This window comes from Pantherophis guttatus, chromosome 1 (genome assembly GCF_059756535.1).
Source record: "Pantherophis guttatus breed Tessera chromosome 1, ASM5975653v1, whole genome shotgun sequence".
NCBI classification, from domain to species: Eukaryota; Metazoa; Chordata; class Lepidosauria; order Squamata; family Colubridae; genus Pantherophis; species Pantherophis guttatus.
Window position 1 is genome coordinate 95,391,130 of NC_142063.1, and position 15,279 is coordinate 95,406,408.

General features: G+C 44.7%; 1 protein-coding gene across 4 annotated transcripts in view; it reads left to right on the forward strand.

Moving 5' to 3' along the window:
• The first annotated feature begins 13,766 nt into the window (after positions 1-13,766).
• Positions 13,767-15,279, forward strand: part of SYT9 (synaptotagmin 9) — a 91,879-nt gene continuing 90,366 nt past the window's right edge. For 2 of the 4 annotated variants that reach the window (XR_015729821.1, XR_015729820.1), the window contains exon 1: positions 13,767-14,276. Coding sequence is in view for 2 of the 4 variants with exons in the window: in XM_034417145.3 (XP_034273036.2) it covers positions 13,889-14,276 (388 nt within the window). In the remaining 2 variants the exon portion in view is untranslated. The remainder of the gene's footprint in view (positions 14,277-15,279) is intronic. The other 2 variants (XM_034417145.3, XM_034417143.3) reach the window with 2 other exon arrangements.

The following is a 15,279-nucleotide window of genomic DNA, read 5'->3' on the forward strand; positions in this document are numbered from 1 at the left end:
AGGGCGGTGAACAGCCAAAATTAAAAAACATACAAATGCAAAAGTTAAGATAATTAAAAGAATTAAATCATTGGCTACCCAAATTTAAAACCCCAATTCCATAAAATTTAAAATCCCAATTAAAGACCATTTAGGCTAGGCCGGCTTGATGAAATAAAAACGTCTTCAGGGCTTTACGGAAGGTCCGGAGGTCCGGGATCAATCGTATTCCAGGAGGCAGCTCATTCCACAGGGTGGGTGCCCCCACAGAGAAGGCTCACCCCCTGGGGGCCGCCAGCCGACATTGCCTGACCGACGGCACCCCGAGGAGGCCCTCTCTGTGAGAGCGTATTGGCCGGTGGGAGGTTATTGGTAGCAGCAGGCGGTCTCGCAAATACCCTGGCCCTAAGCCATGGAGCGCTTTAAAGATGAGAACCAACACCTTAAAGCGCACCCGGAAGACCACCGGGAGCCAATGCAGCTCGCGCAGGAGAGGTGTTACATGGGAGCGCCACGTCGCTCCCATAATCACCCGCGCGGCCGCATTCTGCACCAGCTGGAGCCTCCGGGTGCTCCTCAGGGGGAGCCCCATGTAGAGAGCGTTACAGTAGTCCAGGCGTGACGTAACCAAGGCATGAGTGACTGTGCACAAGGAGTCCCGATCCAGAAAGGGGCGCAACTGGCGTATCAGGCGAACCTGATAAAAAGCCCCCCTGGCCACAGCCATCATATGCTCTTCTAAAGACAGCCGTGTGTCCAGGAGGACGCCCAAGTTGCGAGCCCCCTCTGTGGGGGTCAGTGACTCGCCCCCAATAGCCAGCGATGGCACCAGCTGGCTATACCGGGACGCCGGCATCCACAGCCACTCGGTCTTGGAAGGGTTGAGCCGAAGCCTGTTCCTCCCCATCCAGACCCGCACGGCCTCCAGACACTGGGACATCACTTCGAGGGCATCATTGGGGTGGTCTGGGGTGGAAATGTACAGCTGAGTGTCATCAGCGTACAGATGGCATCGCACCCCAAAACCACGGATGATCTCACCCAGCGGCTTCACATAAATGTTGAACAGGAGCGGCAAGAGGACTGACCCTTGCGGCACCCCACAAGCAAGGCGCCTCGAGGTCGACCTCTGCCCCCCTGCCAACACAGACTGGGACCGGTCAGAGAGATAGGAGGAGAACCACCGCAACACGGTGCCTCCCACCCCCAGTCCCTCCAGCCGGCGCAGCATGATACCATGGTCGATGGTATCAAAAGCCGCTGAGAGGTCTAACAGGACCAGAACAGAGGAACAACCCCTGTCCCGAGCCCTCCAGAGATCATCCACCAATGCGACCAATCCTTTACGTTACTCCCAGGTATATTTCTATACTTTCCCATTATAATCCCTGCTGAAGATTTCTATTTGAGGTTAAGTTATCTTCTTGAAATAACTTGTTTATTTATGCTTTAAAGCCATAAATACCAAGTTGATTTGAAAAGGTTCTCAGAAAACCATTTGCAAAGTTTATCCCAGCAACACTGAAGAAGAGCTGGATTTTGCCCCTTGTCACTAAGAGTCAGGCAGCATCCGTAAGTTGCTGGATGTGAGATCCCTGTTCGTTAAGTTGAGTTCTAGGGATCAATTGTATGATTGTATTGTACCAACTTCCCTGCTGCCTAATGACCACTCTGCCTGAGCTTTTCAATTCACCCTCAGTATATGCAATGGAGGTTTATGGTCCTGGGAGACTTCAATCTACATTTTCTAGGGGTGGGGCCTGAGGTAGCCATGGCCATCACAATAGTCACTCCAGGTCATCCAAGGCATGGCACAAGACAATGGTTACACTCCTGGTCTGAAGCTCTTGTTGAAGCAATCTCAATTATGATCTGGAATTAGGGGAACGTTTGGTGTCTCCCATCATGGTCAGATCATGTACTGGTAGTGATGATATTCTCTGGTATTGGCCTCAGTCACAGGAGACAGGACCTATTAGATCAGTCCACCCCAAGCAACTGATGGACCCAGATGCAACTCCGAGGGAATTGGGCATTATTCCTGATGATCTGATGCATATGCCAACTGAGCTCTTGAAAGGGAAGCTAAGATTTTAGACTGGATCATGGCCATGCAATCTCTTCTCTTTTGTAGATCCCATTGTTCCTCATGGTTTACAGAAAAACCCCGAGCTGAAATGGGAGCACTGTTGGAATTCAATGAGGGATGAACTCAATTAAACATGAGTCAGAGTTGCTATTGAAGAATATCTTGTTACTAAGGGTGATAAAGTGACAAAAGTTCCCTGCTCTTACTGCATCTGCAGATAGTCAGTGATAGCCTTCTTTAAGATGACTGGAACCCTCCTGGGAAAGTACTCTGAGTTTACCTACAAGGCTGCATAGAGGAATTTGTGGAGCATTTCTTGGACAAAAGTATTCAAATTTATTCCAAGATGAATGCCAGCTTTGATACAGGTTCAGTGGAGTTGCCCAGTCTGGCCTCACTATCTGGAAACGATTGATTCTTTGGGCAGGGTTATTTTGACTGAATTCTATCACCTGCCCTTGAAGAGAAACCAGAACTGGTACAGAGTCCATTTGTGTAGAAAGTTATGCATGCACCTTGGACACTCGAGACAGCATAAACTGCACCTCTGTTCTGCAAATTGCTTTGCTTTTGAGTGACATTCAAGTTGGTAGTTTTGATGGCATGGAAACAGGTTATTTGAAGAAACATCTCTTCCCTATTACATCAGATTTAGTAAGAGGAATATGTTGCAGGTCCCATTATACTAAGGAACTCTGTCTGGCAAGACCCAGATGGTGGCCCCTACACTCTAAAACATTTTCTGTGGTGATCCCTGCACTTTAAAACATAATTCACTCTGAGATGAGGTTGGCCCCATTCCTGCTTGCTTTCTGGAGAACCCTTAAAACATGGTTTTTCCATCAATCTTGAAGATCCCATGATGAGCCTGCAAAATAATTTTTGTTCTCCTGCAATCTTGGGTAATTTTTACTTTTGTTTGAGTGTTTTATGGTTTTTAAATTGTCGTTATGTTTGTATGTTGCTCAGAGTCATGTTTTGTGAGATGGGCAGCTGTATAAATTTGGTTAAAAGAAATAAAAAATGACATATGGGAAAAATTTATTTATTTATTTATTTATTTTAATTTGTATACCACCCTTCTCCAGCAGGACTCATGGCGGTGAACAGCCAGAATAAAACAGAACATACAAAATTTAAAAACAGTTTAAAAAATAATTAAATATTTTGGCCACAATTTAAAACAACCCAATTAAAATCAATTAAATTTAACCGAAACAGTGGGATCAAGCCAGCCCGGCTAGGTGAAATAAATAAGTTTTCAGGGACTGATGAAAAGTCCGGAGGTCTGGTATTGTGCGTATCTCTGGGGGGAGGTTGTTCTAGAGGGCGGGCGCCACCACAGAGAAGGCTCTCTCCCTGGGGGTCGCCAGCTGACATTGTCTGGCGGACGGCACCCTGAGGAGGCCCTCTCTGTGCGAGCGTACTGGCCGGTGGGAGGCTATTGGTGGCAGATGGCGGTCTCATAGATACCCAGGCCCTAAGCCATGGAGCGCTTTAAAGGTGGTCACCAACACTTTGAAGCGCACCTGGAAGACCACCGGGAGCCAGTGCAGCTCGCGCAGGAGGTGTCACATGGGAGCGCCCTGTCGCTCCCATAATCCCCCATGTGGCCGCATTCTGGACCAGCTGGAGCCTCCGGGTGCACCCCAGGGGGAGCCCCATGTAGAGAGCATTGCAGTAGTCTAGGCGGGAGGTGACGAGTGCCTGAGTGACCATGCGTAGGGAGTCCTGATGGATGATTGAAGCATAAAATGTGTCATAGGGGAAAGGTTGTTTTCTTCTTGTTCTTCTTGTCTTCTGAGCTTTCAGACTCATGCTGGAGCCCATCCTCAGGGGACTTCTCTCTCACCAGAATGTGTCAGATTGGATCATGCCACATTATCCTGGGACACATATATTTGCCTTCATTCATGTCTCTTCGTGGTTTGTGACGATGTATTGGTGCATCCCAAAGAAGCTATAACCTATATTCTTGAAAGTGTAGCCTCCCAGAAGAATAACCCACGATGGACAGATCAGAGTAATCAAACTTAATGTGATACACTGGAGAAGCAACTGGCAATCCATTCCAAAATGCTGACAGAAAAACTAAACAGACGTTTACAATCAAGAAAATCTCAACCTAATATTGGAGTATGACTTCCTTCAGGAGGGAAGGTATCCAAACAGCTACTGGAGAAGAGCAGAGATAAGTACAAGTAAAACTGGGACTTCAGATGTGGTTAGATTGAAGCCCAAAATGAGATCCAGGCATTGATGTTCCTTGAGGCAAAAGAAAAATTCAGATTGGCAAAGATATCTATACCCCACTGGTACATGAAACGTCAGAACCATGAACTAAAGAAAACTTGATCCAAGCAAGAATTTATAAAAGCCCAAAGAAGCAGTTACTATTGGACAATCCTAACAAAATAATATCCTTCAGGTCACAAAAGGTCAGAAACAACCACCAAACAGAACAAGCAACAGAACTACCCTGCAAAAACCCTGATAACCATTAGATGACAGCAAAAAATTAGAGTCTATATGTCTATGGAGATTCTCAGTCATCTAGGTCATGGTTGTCCCAAAGGTGCTTTTTCAAGAGGCAACTGGACTTTCTGACTCAATGGGGGGAATAGAAGGAATTATACTCCTTGCAGACAGCTGGTCATTTGCATTCTTTTAGCAAGTCTTTAAGGCCACATGGAGGTTTATCTGTGTTGTCAGGGTCACCTGAGTAGTGGAAATAGGTGTGGAGCAGTGGTGGGTTGTCCCCGGTTCTATAGAACCGGTAGTAAAACTGGCGGGAGGCTCCGACCACTGACCCCGACGTCATCAGAACGCTTCTGCACATGCGCAGAAAGCTTCTGCGTGGCCCCATTGCAAGCTGGTAGTAAAGATAAGTAGAAAACACCCCTGGTGTGAAGCCTTCTTGGAACTGTTGAAAGGACCATGTTGTAGACTGGAGATAGATGATGTCGTATCCCTGCCCCTCTGTTGAGAGAGGGCTGTTCAGTTTTGACATGGATGGCCTCTTTGACCCCTTTCAAACCAACAGTCCTCTCTGTCCAAAATGTGGATTTTGCTGTCTTCAAAAGAGTGGCCTTTGTCTTTTAAATGCAGACGGACTGCTGAATCTAGCCCTTATGGGCTTGTTCTCCTGTATTGTGCCATGTGTTTATGAAGTGGTTGTTTTGTTTCCCCAATGTACAGATCTGCATATGGCTCACTGCATTGTACCACATGGCTCAGTTTGTGTCTGGGTGTTTTTATCCTTGGGGTGGACAAGCTTCTGCCTTAGTGTATTCTTGGGTTTGAAGTGTGCATGCATGTTGTGTTGGCTGAAGATCCTCCTGAGCTAGAGTCTGTAATTTTTCTGCCATCCACTGCTCATCCACGGTTTTGTTGCAGAAGCATGACAGCCCTAGAAGGACAGTTTCTGCCTCCCAAGGCTTCAGGGAGGCCTGCTAGGCCGAAAATGGGGTGCGGGGGGGTCGCACACGCCTGCACAGGGGGGCGGGGCAGCATGGGGGGATTGGGTGTGCAGGTGGGTGGGGCATGCAGGGGGCATTGCATTATGGGTGTGGGCACATGCACGCATGCTATTGGGTGCATGTGCATGTTTTTGGCACCTGAGGAAAAAAAGGTTAGCCATCACTGGTCTAGGATAACCCACCATGGCCAACTCACCACAGCCATCTCGCCACAGCCAAGTCACTGCGAGACAACTTGCTGTGGTCAACTCACCGTGGGACAATGCACCATGGGACAATCCACGTAGAAATAATGCAATAAATGCTATCTGCCACTGTTTCATCTACATTACTTCCATTTTTGTCAATGGAAATAATGTTGAAGAAACAGTGGCAGATAATATTATCATGTTGAATTATCCCAGGTGTAATTGCCCTGCAGCAAGTTGTCCCACATTGACATGGCTGTGGTGAGTTGTCCTGTGGCGAGGTGGCCACAGCGAGATGGCCACAGTTAGATGGGTGTGGTGGGTTGGCCATGACAAGATGGCCGCAGCTAGTTGTCCCATTCCAATTTTGATTGTATACAGCAAATAATTGACTTATCGGCAGAGATGTGTGATTTTATACAGCAAACTCTGGTTTGGTGAGAGAGAATTTTGATTTTAAACTCCCCTGGAGTCCCAGTTAACCCTGCTGGGAGTGACTAAAAAAATTATAACTGATTTAGAGATGTGTTTGCAGTTTCTTGTGATAGAAGAGCAAACCAAACAAAGCAAAGAATTTTGCACACTGTGTTATACATAACACATTACATAACCAACCCTTTCTTCAGAAAATCCATTCAAAACCTGGAACAGGATGACCCTGTCCATTGTTAGTATTGTTCTACTTTTTAAATCCTTAGTCCATTGAAACTTATTTATGCCAGGGTACATAATCTTGATGAGGCAAGAAAGAGCCACTTTGAATGTAGTGCTGGAGAATATACTCCAAAAAATAAATAGTTGAAAGGGAAACTTAATATTATTAATTTATTGATATTTATTGACTAAGCTAATTGCCTGTGAAACAATTATCTGTAAACTTCACTAATTCCCCCATATGTATGCATATTTTATCTTCCATATACCACATTGTTTTCCTTTAGGCACAAATATAATTTCTGAATTTCCGGCAGGCCCATTTTTCGTCCTCCCAGAGCCTCCACGCGAGCCCTGTACTTACCTGGCATCCAAAACGGGCTGCGTGGAGACTCCTGGGAGGGACAGCATGGGCATGCGCGCACGTCTCCCACATGCGCGGCAGAGATCCAAAAATCAGCTGGCCGGCAGCATGCACGGTGGTGCTGATCTAGGGCAATGGCTCGCGTGCCCACAGAAATGGTTCCGTGTGCCACCTGTGGCACGCGTGCCATGGGTTCGCCATCATGGTCCTAGACCCATCAAAACTCTGTGTCACTTAAATCAAAATTTGCAAAGTGAAATGAAAACTCTATGTCACTTAGATCAATTTCTGCTAAAATCAATACCTGTCTCAGGCAGGGAGTAGAAGGAGGCCGAGGTTGTTTTAAAAAGCTCAACTCTCAGATTATACTTTCTGGAATCTGGCACCACCTCTCCCAGTAGTTATATGCTTCCTTGCTACTTCTTAGTCCATGTGTGTCAAACTTCTGACGTCATGTTGCCATCACGTCATGACTTTTACCTTCGCAGAGCTGGGGTGGGTGTGGCCTGCACATGACGCATCCGGCCTGCGGGCTGCCGGTTTGACACCCCTTTCCTAGTCTCTGACATCATATAGGAGGTAGCAGTCACCTTCATTCCCATGGATGCGTACTTTTGAACTTGAATGACAGCCGTGGTTTGTTACCATCCACTGTCATCTTCTGCCACTGCCTACCAGTATCCTTTCCCTGCAATTGTTGTATAGGACTGGAGACAACAATGCCAGATATTTTGGGCAATCTTTGCAACTGGGACTAAAAAAGGACTGTTTGGGGCAAGCCAAATGCATGATAACTCATTACAGTAATTGGTTTAAATTGGCTAATTGTTTACAAAAAATCACAGCTGACAAGCATTTGTACAGCTCGGTTAAGGATCACTGCAGCAAAGTTTTAGGTCTGTTTTAGGAAACACTTGTTATAATATCTTCATTAGCGGTCAAATATTCTGATCATTATCCCAAAATAATTTATGACCAAGGTGCACTTTAAAGAAATGCGGTATTAATGCTTAACACTTTCACCCCAATGTTTATATTTATTTAAAATATTTGTATCCCAGCTTTTTAAAAATAATAATTCAGTAAGTATTTATGGTATTAGAACTTTAAAACAGGTTACACATTCCTATTCCTGAATAGGAAGATTTTCACCAATTTCAGAAAATTAGCAGCACATAATAAAGACAAACATCTTGGAACTGGAATCCAGAGCCACTCTCTAAAAGACTGTTTCCCCAGTCTCCATCAGAGAGATCAAGAATTACAGAGAAATACAAATACTTTCTTAGAAGATGGATTCCCAAACATTCCTCCTACCATGAAGGCAGATAGTATACTATGTAAGTAAGAACACAGGAAAAAGATAGGGGGCCAAATGAAGATAGCTACCAAGGATTAATTGTTGCGATCCAAAGAAAGGATCCCATTTATTCATATGTTTCTAGCCTTTTGCTTTTCCTTATTTACCTATTCTTATTTTTTCTTGTTCATCTATATATGTCTTGTTTTTCTCCAGATTTGTTAAATTTATATGCTGCCCACCTCACTCTACAAAGCATCTCTGGGCTTCTCATTTACTCCCATGCTCCCATCACATACGCACTCTTCATCCATAGGCCCACACACTCAACCAACTGCACTCTTCTTGTCTGCCCTAGTTTTAGATGGCCAAACTATAAGCAATTGCAGTGGAGACTCCTATTCATCTGCCTTCTGCAACTACTCGCAATACCACCTTTATCCAATGATGAAGATCAACAACAGCAAATCACAATTTGCTCAGTCTAAAAAGTCTGCAAGTCCTTATCCGTTGAATTCTTGTTTGTTGTAACTACTTGAAAGAATGGGAGGAGATTTAAGAATAAAATTTCTTTTAACTTTTCTTTTAAAAAGTTTGGAGGTTTAAAAATAACCTCCTGTAGTGTATATTGGAAGTGGTGAGCCTTTGAGAGCTATATGCAACGAAATTTCATTTTAATGTATGCCGATTAGTGTACATTTAAAGTGACAATAAAGTTATTCTCAGTTCTAAGTGGAGAGAAGAATGACAAACATGATAAAAATTCTGGCAGCTAAATTGTATATGATAACTGGTTTTTTTTTATTGAAAAGTTTTAAAATATTTTTACAAACAAATTCCCCCCCTTCCTCCCCCCACTCATTCCCTTCTCCCTCCCCCCCCCCCCGACTTCCCAGAGCAAAATACAGGGTATAGCATTTAACAAACATAATCAAACATAAACAAACTAACTATAAGCTCTTCACTCCCCCTTACACTTTAACTCCCCCGTACATACCAAAATATAAGAATATAGGAATTCACCTAAATATTTCATTCATAAGCTATTTGCAACTTTTTAGTCCCATATTTGTTTTGAATATAATCAATCCATCTTCTCCATTATATGATAACTGTTGAAGGAGGTAGACATGTCTAGCCTATTAAAGAGAAGGATTGGGGGAACATCTGTCTTCCTGTACTTGAAGGGCTCTCACAGAGAAGAGTGTCAAGGGCTAGGGAAATCAGGAGATCTATACAGTTCAAATGGGTATAAAGATTTATTGCAAGCTTAAGCTCTCTACAAGAATCTAAACTACTAACAGTTAAAGCAATTTGGCGGTAGAAAAGGAATTCAAGATAGGTGGACTTAGATCTCTTGTGGAAGAGATATTAGATCTCTGTATGAAGGGACTCATGATTCATGATGACCTATCCCTCAGGTTCAGCCTGGTTATCTCCTACAAAGAGGTGGTCAACCTATTTTCTAAAGCATCAGAGGCATGGATGCTATTCAGCAGGTTCTGACAGGTTCTGGAGAATTGGTAGCGGAAATTTTGAATAGTGTGGAGAACTGGCAAATACCACTTCTGGCTGGCCCCAGAGTGGGGTGGGAATGGAGATTTTGCAATATCCTTCCCCAGGAGTGGGGAGGGAATGGGGATTTTGCAGTATCCTTCCCCTGGAGCGGGGTGGGAATGGAGATTTTGCAGTATCCTTCCCCCAGGAGTGGGATAGGAATGGAGATTTTGCAGTATCTTTTCCCTGCCATGCCCATCAAGCCACACCAAGCCCACCAAGCCACACCCACAGAACTGGTAGTAAAAAAAATTGAATTCCACCACTGATCAGAGGGCAGGACAAGCATGTTAACCTAGAAGTCCAACCTAGAAGTAAGGAGATATTTTCTGACAGTGAGAACAATTAATCAACGGAATAGCTTGCTTCCTAGAGTTGTGGGCACTCCATTCATGTAGGTTTTAGAAATAGACTAGACAACCATTTGACTGGGAAGGTGTAAGATCTCCTGCCTTGAGCAGGGCCTTGGACTAGAAGACCTCTGAGATCCCGTCAAGTCCTATGATTCTTTGTTTCCATGAGTAATGCAAAAGACGAAGATATATGGGAAAGGCAAGAAGATTTCTGATTTTTTTTAGTGTGCCTTGATATGTTAGTGTCAATCTTCAGATTTACCGTCCTCTCCAGGAAAGCTAGTTTTAATCAGCACAGCAAATATGTCTCATCTCTATTACAAATGCAGCTTATTAATGAAGTTGTGCTATGCATAACTGACCACTTCACATCCTAGAAAGACTAGCTTTAAAATATTCATAAATCAGGCTAAGGAAACTTGTTTCAATTATTTTATTTGAATTCCATCCTTTTACCAGGAACAAATGATGATATGAAAAAAAAAAAAAGAACTTTTCCTAAAATTATGATTGCTTGTGGGCACCCAGGGAAAATGCCATTTGTCGATCAGTCTCAAGCAGCAAATTATTGGGCTGGTCACAGGGATACTCATAGGAATTTAAAAAGAGACTCTGCAACCCAGTCTTGGTTTATTTTCATTAAGGAAATAGCAATGCAGGTGGCTGCAAATCTAACTATTTTTCCTCTATACATTTACACAAAACCAAGGAGCAAAACATAGGCCCAATTCAGTTTGCTATGACACCCTTGTGTCTTGCTGGATAGCAAGTAACTTTGTATAGTGGAACGAACATGTGGATAGAGAATAACTAGAGTTAGGAGTATAACTTTCATAAATAGTACAGTATTCTTAAGGTTGTTGCTTGTTTGAAAGAAAAGTAAAAATAAGTTTTATTTAGGAAAACTGGGGCTACTGAAGCCAACCTACTGCTAAGAATCTATAATGTAGTCATGAGTACTTGAATTGCATAAGTCAGAAAGAGAAGAAAAAGAATTAAATTGAATAAGGATGTGATGAAAAATCTGAAAATATCAGTTTAACCAATACGAGACACACTGAATGCATTTATGGGGAAAAAAGCCTTTCAGACAAGGAAAGAAGATAAAACCGCATAGTTTTCCACTATCTCTGCAGCTATCGCCCTTAGTTATTGAACAGTTTGTAGGTTGAGAAAGTGGGCACATGCAAAGTTGAATTTCAGCCCTGACTACCCCAATCTTCTTCCTGATAACACAAAAGTGACTTCGTTCATTCCCAGTTCAAACCTAAACCACAATTAAGTGCATAAACATACTCTTCCTTCTTCCCCTTTAAGCATTATTCCGTCATAACTTTGGAGTGGGTATCACTTTGTCATCCTTCATTTTGAAGGTGAAGTCAGATGACTCGTGGATCCAAGCAGAGGTCTGCTTAATGTTGGGACAGTGGGCACCCAACCATTCGTTCCTCTGGTCACTAATTAACTTTCACTGCAACCATTTATCTTTGCTTGCTTGGCCTGTTTTTGCTTTCTGAATTGCCTTTTAATCTGCATTTTGGTCCCCATCTAAAGGGGAACCAATAGTTTTGAAACTATTCTCACTCTTCTAGCCAGGCAAAAGAGCAGAGAATAGATCTCCATTACATTATCTGGGCATGAACAAAAGTTGTATTGGAACCAGGGGTGGTATTCACTTACCTTCGCTACCGGTTCACAACTGTGAACATGTGCAGGGCCTTCTGTGCATGTGCAGAGCGTCAAAAATGGGACATGATGATGTCTGGGCGGGTGGACGGAGCCTCCCGCAGCTGCTTCTACCGGTTCGCCCAAACCAGATAGAACCGGCTGAATACAACCACTGATTGGAACACTCCCACCAACACCGACAGGGCAAGCCACTTGCATATAAACAGAAAGCAAAAGTCCCACTCTTTTCTAGCACTGATGATGTTACTTAGTTGGGTAATGAAACGTCTGCAAGAAAATAACCAAGCTCAGAGAGCACTAAGGAGCCCACAATTCTAGATTAACTAAATAATCAACTAATTCACTAACATGATAAAAGCACCAATATTTTACTTGGGGAAGAAAAGGAGGTGTACTAGCACAAGTAACAACATTCTGAAATGGCATGAAATCTTTACCTTTAGTTCCATCTTTTCTCCATTGCAGAGCTCAGAAAAATAATAAGAGGTATTGAACTGAGCTTCTGTTACTTGTTTTCCATTTTCTCTGAATTTCAATTACTTTCTTCTCCCATAAAGGAAGGGGGATGACAGCTAGCAACTAGTCAACCTTAATCTTGCAGGTACCTTCTCTTCCCTAGATCCTAGTTCTACAGTTGGGAGAGTGAGTGTCTTCCACCTTTCTCTCTATTTTTGTTCTGCTGTCTTTCCATACCTTTCCTTATTTCACATCGTTTTAATTTAAGAGATACCCAAAGGGAGATGGACGGATCCGCAGACAAACCATCCTAGAAAATCCAAGTGTGGTCATGAAGTCAAACAGGTCCCATTCAATGCTGCAGCATCCTGGTTGGGGGATGCCTAGCCCGCTGATTAAGGAGAACTGTAGGGATTAGCACTACCAATCACTTTGTTGATAGGATTTAGTTTGATCCAGCCACAATGTAAGAACAGCATTTCGTATTTGTCCCAAAGTACATGCTATAAGAAGAAATCGAACCTCCCCCCCCGATTAACCCAAATAAATGGTCAAATATGGTCAAATAAAATATTAACCATAAGGAAAAACCTCAGAAAAGCCAAAAGACCAAGACGCTAATAAAAAAACCTGTCCGAAGCCCATTCCACATTCCAGCCAGACACCTAAAGAAAACATTGTAACAAGAAGCTAAGGGCACTTAAGATAACAAGCTTATTGAAAGAGGAAGCCAACTATCTAGAGGGCTCCATTCATAAGCAAAGCAAATACTGCCAGCAGAAGTCCATTCAAGACAGGATATTTCGAAACCCCTTACAGCAATTTTGACAGCTAACAAAAGCAGAGTGATAGGATCAGAGCAAGCATCCCCTCATCCAAAAATCTAACAAAGGACGTAGCCATCAGCCACAATAAGAATTACCCAACACCCTTTCAGAACACAAATCCCATCTTACACAAACCCCAAACTTCAAAGTTACTGAACCATATAAGAACCCTTCCATTCACCCAGTTGGTTGGTCAGCTGCCCCAGAACCACAGGTTGGTTTTGCTCTTCGATGTACAGAGTCTTTCTTTCCAATCGGCCTCCATATTATTTCCAGCGTCTTTCTCCCATCTGAACCAGATGGATTTTCCTTCCAACAATGCTAACTAAAAAATTCCAAGCCTCTCTTACTTACAACAACACTCTTGCTTCTCCACCCTCCGCTTCCCCCCTCCCACCCTTTTATATATACAGCATTCATTTCCTAATTAGAGAAGTGGGGGGGATGTTCTTAATAAAAAGCTCAGCAAGGGGGTAACTCTTGACTTCATCTGCATCCAGAGACAGGCAGAGTGGAGCCGGTAAGCTCCCAGGATGGGAGAATGAAGGAAAACTAGGGCTGCATCCTACACCGACGAACCAAAAAAAAAAAAAAAAAATCGCCGAAGAAGGAAGCGCCGATTTCTTTTTGTGTCAAGGAAATGTTATAGTCACGACGTCGCCACTTCATTCCGAGGGGCACGCGCGTCGCAGGCGACCGGGTCTGGTTAAAGCGCGCCAAGTTTGACGGCACAAGAAAAGGCGAAGTGGCTGGTGGGGCCTGGCGCGTAACAAAAAAAGTTCCTGCCACTAGGGAGCGCTGTTAGGGCGCCGCTTGGACTTTTAAGGTAAGGCTTGCTTCGGAGCCGCTGCGCGTCGACGGATGAGCCTAGACTACGCGCAACTGGTGGCGGGTTCCTCCTCCTCCTCTTCCTCCTCCTCCTCCTCCTCCGGGAGGGGACCTTCCTATCTCGCATGCCGGGCGGCAGAGGAGGCAGCAGCAGCATCTCTTCTATCCAAGCACCAAGGCCGAGAGGAGGAAGTTGGGAGCGGCAGACCTCGGGGGGCAACGGCTTTGCCGCCGCCGCCGCCAAACATGCGGGCGTCTCCCCAGTTGCCTCGCTGTGGGCGCCAGACGAGAGGCGGGCAGCAGCCGAAGCGGCGCGTGTGAGCGAGCGGGGAGCTCCTCTCCTCTCACAAGGATGCTGGGGGACGATGCCTCGTGGCAGGGAGGACGAGATTTGCCGGAAAGCGCTGAAGCTGCTGGTCGAGCTCTGCTCCGAGGGGACGGTCGAGAACGACAGGTGCCTGGAGTTCAACTACTACCTGCGGGACAGCGGCAGACCCCGGCCGGCCGACGCAGGTAAGCTGGGCTGGAGTGGCGGGAACACGAGGGGCTCCCGAGAACTTCCCAGATGCCAACCAGAGACCTCTTCAAAGAAGCGGGCGCCCCGTGCCGGCTGCGCTGGGCGGAGGGGCGCGCGTCTATCCTATCAACTGCCCGAATGCTGCCCATTGGATCCAGGCGAGCGCGGAAAATTCGGGGCGTCGTGGGAGCGCGTGTCCGGGCTCTCCCCCTCCCCCCCATCCCAATTGACTTCGGACTGGCGTTTACTACCTGGTGGTGTTTGGAGGGGACTCGAAAGAGCAAACGATCCTTTCGTATGTTCTCAACATTTGATTCCAAGATATATATTACATTGCATGTGAATCCCAAGGCGTTTTTATCCAACGCACCTTTACATTGTTACTATAATTTAGCGGTTTAACCAGATGCATCTTTACTCCAAGCTGAAGTCCTACTACAGAGTTCGGTGGAAGGCGGTCTCAGATGGGTTTCCATCAGTTGTGAGGAGCCGTCTGAGCTATTTTTAGACCCTGTCGGGTTTCCCAGCACCGATGCAGTACTTGATGTAGGTATATAGAAAGAAAGGCACCAATCTTTCTCCAACAACTGTAGAATGACAGGAGATCAGGCTGGCATTGTATTCCTGAAGGCATTAACTTTGCACACAGCTCTTCCTGAAACTTACAGAGTACAGTATAAACTTCCAGGGCAATTCAAAATTTCCTGGACTATTTATCTTCTTATATATCCACCCACGTCATACACATCAGTAAAAGTCACAGTAATAAAAAGAATCAAATGTGAAAGACGCAGTAAGTTTCCCACTAGCATGTAAGCAACTGGGGAAATGTTATGCATTTTCACTTGATTCCTTTAAGATCAAACTGGCCATGACAGTAACTGGAAGCAAATCTTGTTTTTCTTGCTAACCTGTTTCCAGCTGGATTGGACTAGTTGCTCTTGAGTGAGTAGGTGCTGTCCCAGCATAATAATAAGCTAATTCATTATTAGTGGTAAT